The 10,979-nt window shown below is 41.4% G+C and overlaps 1 protein-coding gene and 1 long non-coding RNA gene across 2 annotated transcripts in view; both read right to left on the bottom strand.

Moving 5' to 3' along the window:
• Positions 1 to 2,924: 2,924 nt before the first annotated feature.
• On the bottom strand, positions 2,925 to 4,558 carry LOC109748405 (uncharacterized). The gene is made up of 5 exons (XR_012182035.1): positions 4,389 to 4,558; positions 4,260 to 4,282; positions 4,001 to 4,170; positions 3,826 to 3,909; positions 2,925 to 3,158 (listed from the first exon to the last, which is right to left on the bottom strand). It is a non-coding gene; the product is annotated as an uncharacterized lncRNA (long non-coding RNA).
• A 605-nt stretch (positions 4,559 to 5,163) lies between these two features.
• LOC141021835 (uncharacterized) overlaps positions 5,164 to 10,979 on the bottom strand; it is a 32,021-nt gene continuing 26,205 nt past the window's right edge. The window contains exons 2-4 of the mRNA XM_073497680.1: positions 7,452 to 8,254; positions 5,933 to 6,113; positions 5,164 to 5,614 (exon numbers count right to left, since the gene is read on the bottom strand). Coding sequence (XP_073353781.1) covers positions 5,555 to 5,614; positions 5,933 to 6,113; positions 7,452 to 8,254 — 1,044 coding nt within the window. The 3' untranslated portion in view covers positions 5,164 to 5,554. The remainder of the gene's footprint in view (positions 5,615 to 5,932; positions 6,114 to 7,451; positions 8,255 to 10,979) is intronic.

Below are 10,979 nucleotides of genomic sequence, written 5' to 3'. Positions count from 1 at the left end.
GGCCAAGTTTCATGAATTTTAGACGAGTTTTGGATTTACTAGAATTTAAAAACCAGGTATCTCAATGTTTGCGGCCGAGTGACGGTGGCAGGGTGTTTGAAATTCATTCCCATTTCTTCCATGGGACTTAAGCATGCAACGAAGGACACATATTTGATTTTTCAACCAGTTTATTTACACTGGAGATTGTGCATGTAGTTCAAATTTGAATTATGTGCATAAAATGCCTGGGAAACCCAGTTAATGTATAAAAATGTCGAAACAAACCCTGAAAAATTCCAAAATTAAACACAACACCCATGTTGTTCTATGTTGACACTCGTAAAATTTTGAAAGCAATAAGAGGAAACGAATATTCTTTCGTCCCCAAAGGTGGCATGTTCCCTACTGAAACCATCACGCTTGTTGTGAGAAGCTCTGGTTTGTGAGAAGCTTATATACCCAAACCTGCCCCAAATGAGACAAAAAATTTACCACAGCATGTTGATGCCGCTCCATGATAGCACGCCAAGGTTCATGAATTTCAGACGAGTTTTGGATTTACTAGAATTTAAAAACCAGGTATCTCAATGTGTTATACCTTTTTGTCCATGTGTTAGTGCCCAAATAGAGATTTTTTTTTCGAAAAGGGGGATCTCCCCGGCCTCTGCATGCCTAAATAGAGATGAAGATTGAAAACAGTTAATGTCTAAAAAGATTATGTTGAAAGAGTGATAGCTCAAGATTAATTGTATACATTATATATGGGCTTTCAATGTGCGTGAAATCATCACCTTTATATACAAATTCTCCAGACATGGAAAGCATTGCAACAAGCCAATAATCGTGTTCAGATCAAAACACCGCATACTGATATGTAAGGTCTTGACAGAATCCACCACCACAGATAGGACGGACAAGCTCTTCATTGAGCATAGAACATAATATTAGTACCAAAAGTGTACTCCAAGATGATACTTAACTTATGCGCACAAATGAAAAGGGCAGATTACAAAAGTTTACGTAAATAATATACAGTACATCAATAGGTGTGGAGCCAAACACCATCTTGAACCATCTAAAATGATCACGAATTGCACCCAAGGTCTCCAGTTTAGGCGCAAAGACTATAGTTATTTGCGAAGGTACAATACCAAAATCAAGGAGCAACCTTTGAAGTGAAGGGGCATCTTCGATGATGTGATCATGTCCAAAAAAACAAATTCCCATGCTTACAAGGTGGGGCGACTTTATTTTGAGACAACGGATACGAATTTCCATTGTAAAAACAAGCAGCAAGCGCTCCAGGGCAGGGCAGCTGGAGTGGATGATGTTGTGTGCGGCCTCCGACAGATCAACCACCACAAGCGCAAGTTTTTTTAGCAGTGGGAGTCGAAGCATTTGTACCAGATTGTCTGCTAGATGGCACCGGGAAAAGGTGGCGGTGTGGTGAGAGGAGGAAAACCACGTGATGGACATCGGTGGTGAGGGCACATGTACATTGGTTCGTGGTACGTTACATACATAGTCATGGTAGAACTCAAGCTGTTGGAGTTTATCGAACTGACGGGATGTCAGCCATGCGGCCACCATGCAGGGTATGTCCAGCAGGTAGCACGCCAGGATGTAGATGCGTTGAACGGAGCCCTCGTGGGAGGAGATGGCTCCGGGGAATTTAGAATCATCATCGACAGATAGCTGACGACAGTCGAGATTAAGAGGCGCGGTGCGCCACAGAGTGCGCCACCGAGATGCGAGGACTTGTGTGCGGCAGCCATTCTTGGTGGGGAGAAGGGAGATGATCTTCCCAAGGATTCCGTCCGGGAGTTCGCTGATGCAGTCTGCTGGAGATTCTAGTAGTTCCTCATGTCCAGGGGGCGTTTCTGGCCGCACAGCCGGGTCCAAGATATACAACCGGCGGCGGCGCTGGTTGGAGCCTCATCTGTGTACATACCAATCTGAAAGAAAAAATGGCATAACATGTAGGACATTCGAAATCAATTCTCAAGATCAGGAAAAAAGGCACAAACATATATGTAGGACATTCAAAATCAATTCTCATGATCTGGCCACGAAACATTAGCACGCAAGCTAACCCTAGTCGGATTATTAGCAAAAATCATTTATATAGAACAAACAATTAATCACTAACTCTATACGGATAACATTCAAACAATCAATACAATACGTGCACCGAACGGATCTTAATTACTCTGATTTCATGGACTAAGAGAACATAACCATAGGATTTGTATTCCAGAAAAATTATAGAGGGGCAGGGTGGAGGAGGATTAACCAGAGAAAACACTTGATATGTTCACTAAGCGAAATATGTCAACTTGCGACCATCACTATTGGTCGCTGAAAGGTCATTGTTTTTCATTTGCGACCTTTTTGTGACCAAAAACAGAAGGTCAAAAGCTGGCAGTCGTAAACTGAAATTAACGACCTTCTCTGTGAGGTCATGGAATTCCACGACCAAAACAAAAGGTCGTTGATCCTATGACCTTCTGTTTTCGTCGCTAGCTCTCTGCCCAAGCCACGACAGGTCCGACATGGCAAACTGACGTGGAAAAATTGCGACCAATTGAAAAGGTCATTGACAAGATTCAGCTCGGTCCGATTCGGTGTCTATGTGGGCCGAGCCCAACAATTCAGCCTTTTTAATATATATATTTCCTGTTAATTTTCGCTCGGTACATGGGCCTGTCCCAAAATTTCAGGCATTTTATATCTAGGCCATGGCCTTTCTGGCTCCGAAGTTTTTGGTTTTTTTTTCAAAAGATGAGCCCACTAGTGAATGGGACCCAGTTGTCAGGTTCTAATAAGTGGGTCCCAGTTATGTCAGGTTCTAATAAGTGGGTCCCAGTTGTCACTGTTATATTCTTCATATCTCAATTTTCCAGTAAATAAATAACAATATTTAAATTCGAATAGAGAGAAAATAAAATGCTTCAAACAGAGCACGACTAATCCAGAAAAATATGGTTCACATCATGAATACAATCAGAAAGAGCCAAACTTGGCACATTATTACAATCAAACATGGTTCACATCAGGTTTACAATAAAAGAATGTTCACATCAGGTAACACAGCTATCACAGTATAACTAGCTCCAATGCTTCTCCCAACTTGTTCATCCTGGACCTCACGACAAAACATGAATGAAGGCCAGCATCTGCAAGTTATCAAGCAAAATGGTTAGAACAAGCAAAATGCGACATTTTTATCATTTAAGCATAGAAGAACAGGGTCAACAACATTTCGTTGTTTGAAAAATGAACCAGGATTTCAATCTTTGAACAGCAAAAAATTGATACAGTAGATCATTTGCGGTTTAAATCAACCCCTAAGGAGAGACACATTGACACATTCATTTGGCAACATCTGTAGAAATTGAGCCTCATAAACATGCAACGTGGAATTTGTATCTCAAAGAAGTATAAATACTTATCAGGTTTAATTAGCACATAAACATGCAATGTGGAATTTGTATCTCAAAGAAGTATACATACTTATCAGGTTTAATTAGCACAGAGAAGCCAAATGCTAGTAACTCATGATTAGTACATAAGACAAGATTCAGCAAAGTAAATAAGAAGGTCGCTACAGTACAAAAGTAAGCTCATCACACAAAATAAATGAGTGGAACTACAGTACATCCTCTAAATTGTCATGTTCACAAGATTAAAAGTAAGCGCATCATAAGCATATGAGTTTTGTTTGGCACCACCACATATAACATAGCAACGCCAACGTGAAAAGTTTCCGCATTATTGCCATATGTTTCCTCGGAATCATACTACACAGAGAAGGGTTCAACCTCAAGTCTTAACTAGCCTTACATGGTGGAGTACAGATTTCCTTCTGTACCAGTGGACGTTGATGGTGTTATCTCCTTTGTCACAGGAGGACCACACATGCAGTGGCTACATAAACAAGAAGCATCAGCTTAAGTTGCAACCCGCAAGAGAAACACTTGCAAAAATCGGTCACTTGGGTGTTTGGCAGGAGTACTACCTTGTGGATGTCGCCCATGAAGTGTGAGAGGAACAAGAGTGCTTCCATGATTTTATAGTACGGTGCAAGATAGCTATCATCATTAAACAATTCAAGATTGACTAATTCAAAACATGTGAATTGCAGTAAATTTTAGCTTGGGTATTCTCTGCATGAAGCTTGTCCTTGTCCTGGAAACCGAAATTAAACATCAGTCTAAGCCACTTTCTTGTATGGGACAGAGCTGTACAAAGGCAAAGAAAACAAAAACATCACTCACCCACAGCTTGAGGACTCTGGACTCTGAGTCAAGCACCAAATGAACACATCAGTTGCCTCCTTGTCAAGCTCTGCATTATCTGAATATAATACACACGTAAGCTCTGCATTATCTGAATATAATACTCACTTTCTTGATTTGCCTTCACAGCCAACGGCAAAAGCTGCTGCGATGCTTGCTTCACAGCCTTAGAGCACCAACAAGAGCCAGCTCATTTATTGTTGGGTAGGCTGCTTCCAACCTTTCTGTAGCCTAAAGAATTCAATGCAAAGGTATTAGAATATTGTCTCATATTAAACATACCAAGGAAAAGATACAAAATAGTATGTATTGAACTGAGTTGAATTAGAGGACTACTATGTTTGTTTTGTTAACAGATACTCAAGAATTACTAGAACAAGAAAAGATACAAAATAACCAGTTGTCCAGTAACTGCTACTACTACTTGTTTATATACCCAAGTGTCTCGATAGTGCATATTTTGTTTGTGAAACCTATAAGGTCTCAAAATGTTAGTTAGAGCTCTATGCAGAATACTTTGGAGGAAAACTGTGTGAACGCTCAAGAACTGGTGCATATTTTGTTTGTGAAACCTATAAGGTCTCAAAATGTTAGTTAGAGCTCTATGCAGAATACTTTGGAGGAAAACTGTGCAAACGCTCAAGAACTGGTACTTGCTGTACCAGGAACAGGATGCGGCAGTGGAGCTTCAAGAAAAATATTTAGGGGCCAAAACTAAGAGGAAAACACCAATTGTTCACATTGAAGATTGAACACGTATGTCATTTTGGCATATCCTTGAAGGGACAATTCTCATAACGGGAACACAAGAGAGGGCTGTTGCTTTTGATGAGAACTAAATCAGAGCACTACTAATGTCATTCTGTTAACAGATACTCAAACATTACTGGAACAAGAAGATTTGCAGAACATCTAGTTGTCCACTACAAGAGCTACTTGTTTCTCCACACGAGTCTAATCTAGGTACAGCCCTTCACAAGTAGCATATCTCATACAGAAACAAGCAAACAAAACAATAATAGAAGTATGTTCACACCCTGTTGCCCACATCAGCCTTTTCGCATAGCTTACCGCTCAGAAATCAGCATTAGTCTAGCATCTTGCTATCATGTGAGTCCAGGAGGTCCAATGGTTATTATGATTATCATGCATTACATATACAGCAGCTCGCTCTTCCTAGAAATCCACAACCTTTTCTGCGATGCTTGTCATGGGACAGTGAAGTGACCTATCAATCACATAACACAGTCCTAGAGAAACGTCTCTATTTGCCACTAAACTAAACCAAGATAGTATGTATTGCGGCTACAACCAACTAGCAAAACCTCCGCGACCTGCAGTTCAAGAACAAGCACATACAAGCTAGTTAGATAAAAGGATCACATATCTACAGTACCTTCAAACATAGTGGCGTGCATATAAATATTACGAAGTAGATCATCTATATGTACATTCAATCTCCTATGATTAAGTCGCTCTGTTACCAACGACTGAAAAACAAGCTACAACATTCTAAGTATTATATATGTGCATTCAGTAGCTTTCTAACATGTATCCAAGCAAGAACCCAGAGGTAAAAACTGAACCGAAATTAACATCAACTGAAACCAGCCCTGTATTAGAATGTAGAACTGACGACCACAGATACTTACCTCAGGCAGTACGGAATCGAATAGCTCCAAAGCCAAGCTAAAAGATTCCCCATGAGCAACAGCTGAGAAGCTAAAGATGCCCTGAGGTTCAGTCTTGATCACAACATCTTCTGAATCTGGGACTGAGATAGTCAGGTAAACCTTTTTCGAGCATTGAGCCCAGAGCACCTCAGGTTGACGACTGCATGCCATAGAAAATGCATCATGTTGTGCCACATCACCCCAAAAAAAAGTGTGCACCTAAAATGAGTATCTTGGGATGGGAGGCGTACTATCTTCTTTTTTGCATACTTCAGTGTAATTAGTTATAAAGAGGTAAATTGGCTGAACATTTCTTAGTCAGGAACAACAGATTGGCTGTTGCAACAAGGCGCATCAGTCTCACAAGAACATAACTGAAAATGTAACACTAAACCAATAATCCAGAGATGCATGGCAGCCACACACCAGTGCTATGATTCATGAAAGTCCCTTCATAGCTAAGTAAGTATTATATCAATTTACTGAGCCGAGATACATAAAAGCATCTGAGAAACACTTGACCCAAGAGATGCAACTACCCGAATGCTTCATTCAAGATTTAACACAATAACTCTACAGGCAGAAAGTAAATTGAAGGCGATCACCATGCACAACACCTCTTTGCACATCACTTATTTATGAACGGAGGGAGTGATATTCAGCTTCCGCAGTCAAAGGAGACCCGTAAACTCATTGCGCACAGTTGCAAAAGCACATTATGCAACAGCAATACAGCATCAGTGTATGTGTGTGTGTGCCGCGGTTACCAACATATCCTACTAAGCGAAGCCGGCAGTCAGGTTGTTGGTCTGTTACTTGTATATACAGTGCCCCAAAAAAAAGTGTGCACCTAAAATGAGTATCATGGGATGGGAGGCGTACTATCTTCTTTTTTGCATACTTCAGTGTAATTAGTTATAAAGAGGTAAATTGGCTGAACATTTCTTAGTCAGGAACAACAGATTGGCTGTTGCAACAAGGCGCATCAGTCTCACAAGAACATAACTGAAAATGTAACACTAAACCAATAATCCAGAGATGCATGGCAGCCACACACCAGTGCTATGATTCATGAAAGTCCCTTCATAGCTAAGTAAGTATTATATCAATTTACTGAGCCGAGATACATAAAAGCATCTGAGAAACACTTGACCCAAGAGATGCAACTACCCGAATGCTTCATTCAAGATTTAACACAATAACTCTACAGGCAGAAAGTAAATTGAAGGCGATCACCATGCACAACACCTCTTTGCACATCACTTATTTATGAACGGAGGGAGTGATATTCAGCTTCCGCAGTCAAAGGAGACCCGTAAACTCATTGCGCACAGTTGCAAAAGCACATTATGCAACAGCAATACAGCATCAGTGTATGTGTGTGTGTGCCGCGGTTACCAACATATCCTACTAAGCGAAGCCGGCAGTCAGGTTGTTGGTCTGTTACTTGTATATACAGTGCAGCAAAGAAGAATGGTTTCCACTACAGAATTTCTACCTGAAGCTGGGTTGCCATGGACAGGATGCAACAGCAGCAAAAACCAGTAGCGGCAACGGCGCTACCAAGCAGCGGCAGGGGAGCATCAGCAGCACAAGAGTAGCAGAAGCAGTGAGCAGCTGCGGCATCTGGCGAGCCGCAGCAGTATGCAGCAGCAGGCAGTAGAAGATAGCAGGAGCAGCGGTAACAGTACGTGAGCGAGGGGGCGCGCCGGCACGAGCGGGGCACGGCCGACGAGCAGGCGGCAGCAGGCGCAAGACGGCGGGCACAGGCGCAAGGTCACGGCTGTAGGCGACAGGGGCATGCGGGCGCGCGCGGACACGAAGCTTCGGCCATGGTGGCCTCGGCGAGCGCAGGCAACATACGGCGACGGATCGAGGGGGCCAAACAGGGGGACCGACTGAGAAGCTCACCGCGGTGCGGATGACGAGCTCGGGGAGGCCAGAGATGTCGGAGCAGCGATGATGACGCGGATCGACGGCGGAAGGCACGCGGCGGCCGACGGGGAAGAAGCTCAGATCCGGCGATGTGGGGGCGCCCAGCTTGAACTGGTGGCCGTAGTCGATGCAGAGGGGAGCTGCGGAGCTCGTGGACACCTTCCCATGAAACCATGTGGTGGGTGAGGAGGTGCGGATCCGGCGATGTGGGGGCGCCCAGCTTGAGCTGCGGAGCGGGTGGGGGCGGCGAGGTCGGGGAGGAAGGGTTGCCGCGCGGGGAGAGGAGTGGATCGGGAGGGGGGCGGCGGCGGCGAGGAGACGAGTGGATCGGGAGGGGGAAGGGTGCGACGGGGGGGTCGATCTGAGCTAGGGTTTGGGCTGCGGGTGGGGGTATCTCTTTTCTTTTCTTTTTTTCTTTTTTTTCTTGTAGAAAGATGGATGGATGGATGTGGGATGGAGAGATGAATGGATGGATGGATGGACGCTATGTCATCAATCCGTGGGAATGGTTCTGATTGGTTTGGAAAACCAGTGATTTAAAAGAGTTTTCAAGTACTAAAACTAGAGGAATTTTGTGAAGTAGCTACCAAAAATATTTTGCAAAAGGGTACCACATAAATTTTCACTAGAGTTACACCATATTTTATAGATAAGGACCAATTTTTACGTATTTCTGATCTTTCTAGCTATTTTTAATCATTTTCCGAGTGGCAAAAATGGGTTTTTTATGAAGAACCTACCAAATATTTGTTGTAGAATTGGACTCCATAAATTTTCTTAAATACTAGTCCATATTTAATATACAATTAACCAAATGGTTGGGTGTCAAAAAACTTTGATCCACCTCGCGTGAAAAGACAATTTTCCGACAATTCAGCACAAAGCGAGTCAAATTCGAAATGTAGCTGCCTCATAGTTTGCTATTTATTTTTTCCAAAAATCATTTTTAGGTACAAAAGTATCTATTTAATCAGAGAAACACCAAAAGTTCTCCAAGATTCAACCACGAGCTAGGAATGGTCATGCCCACTGTTTTGACCGCATTTTGAAACGGGGATATTTTTTAAAAAAAAATTCAACAATTTGGAAAACCTTCACATTGTGTCATTATATATGACCAAGTTGCCAGGAAAAATAATAAACTTGTAATACGGGAATTATTATAAAAAAGTGTTCTCATAAATAAGCTATCATGCGTGAAGATTCATGACTTTCAAGCCAAATGATCAATCTTATGGCCACATTCATGGCATAGTTTGTACAAATGATCTCATATTGTGCACAAGGGTGCATTTTGGAATGGCAGACATTGTTGCCTAAGGAAGTTTTTATTTTCTTTGGACGAAAAATCAATTTTCCATTTTTTGAGTGCCCAAAATGAGTTTTTTTTGGGAAGGACCTACCATATATTTGTTGCAAAATTGGACCAAATCAAGTTTCGACTCACCTCTGGTGAAAAAGACAAATTTCAGCTGATCCAGTTGGAAGCGGGTCAAGTTTGAACTGCAGCTACCTTATAGTTTGCTCTTTATTTTTTCCAAAAATCATTTCTAGGTACACAAATATCTATTTAATAAGAGAAACACACAAAAAAAATTCCAACATTCAACCACTAGCTAGGAACGGTCATGCCCGCTGTTTTGACCGCATTTTGAAACGGGCATAAAAAATCAAAAAAAAATCAAAAATTTGGAAAACCTTCGCATTGTGTCATTACATGTGACCAAGGTACCAGAAAAAATAATAAACTTGTAATATGGCAATTATTTTAAAAAAGTGTTCTCAGAAACGAGCTATCATGTGTGGAGATCAATGGTTTTCAAGCCAAATTATCAATCTTGTGGCCACATTCATGGCATAGTTTGTTTAAATGATCTCATATTATGCACAAGGGTGCATATTGGAATGGCAAACAATGTTGCCAAAGGAAGTTTTCATTTTCTTTGGACGAAAAATTCATTTTCCATTTTTCGAGTGCCCAAAACGAGGTGTTTTGTGAAGAACCTACCAAATAATTGTTGCAAAATTGGACGAAATCAATTTTCTAAAATACTAGGCCATATTTAATGCACAATTGACCAAATGGTTATGTGTCAAAAGTTTTGATACACCTCTGGTGAAAAAGACAAATTTCCGCCGTTTCAGGACGAAGCGGGTCAAATTTGAACTGCGGTTGCCTCATAGTTTGCTATTTATTTTTTCCATAAATATTTTCTAGCTACAAAAGTATCTATCTAATCAGAGAAACACCAAAAAATTCAAAGATTCAACCACTAGTTAGGAACAGTCATTCTCGTCGTTTTGACCGCATTTTGAAACGGGCATAAAAAATTAAAAAAAATTAAAAATTGGAAAACCTTCGCATTGTGTCATTATATGTGACCAAGTTACCAGGAATAATAATTAACTTGTAATATGGCAATTCTTTTTTAAAACTGTTCTCAGAAATGAGCTATCATGTGTGAAGATTCATGGCTTTCAAGCCAAATGATCAATCTTATGGCCACATTCATTGCATGGTTTGTTCAAATGATCTCACATTGTGCACAAGGGTGCATATTGGAATGGCAAACAATGTTTCCTAAGGGAGTTTCCATTTTATTTGGACGAAAAGTCAATTTTCCATTTCTTGAGTGCCCAAAATGAGTTTTTTTTTGTGAAGGACCTACCATATATTTGTTGCAAAATGGAACCAGGTCATTTTTGTAATATATTAGGCAATATTTGATGTACAATTGACAAAATGGTTGGTCGTCAAAAGTATATATACACCTCTGGTGAAAAAGACAAATTTCCGCCGATTCAGTAGGAAGCAGGTCAAATTTGAACTGCAGCTGCCTCATAGTTTGCTCTTTATTTTATTCAAATTTATAGGTACATAAGTATCTATTTAATCAGAAATACATGGTTTGGTGGCGATACGTTGAGATTTGGATGGTGGCCGAGGGCCGCAACTCCAGAGCGCGTAAACTCGCGTGCCCGCCGCATGGTCACCGCATGACCGTGGTGTTGTCACGCGTTCCGAGCAGCCTAGGAATTTCTAGTGGGTTGGGCACTCCCCTGATAGGTGTCAGGAAGAAGAAGGCAATAG

The sequence above is a fragment of the Aegilops tauschii genome, chromosome 4, assembly GCF_002575655.3.
Source record: "Aegilops tauschii subsp. strangulata cultivar AL8/78 chromosome 4, Aet v6.0, whole genome shotgun sequence".
Classification (NCBI taxonomy): domain Eukaryota; kingdom Viridiplantae; phylum Streptophyta; class Magnoliopsida; order Poales; family Poaceae; genus Aegilops; species Aegilops tauschii.
Note: the sequence above shows the minus strand (reverse complement) of the source record. Positions and strands in the feature narration are given on the sequence as shown.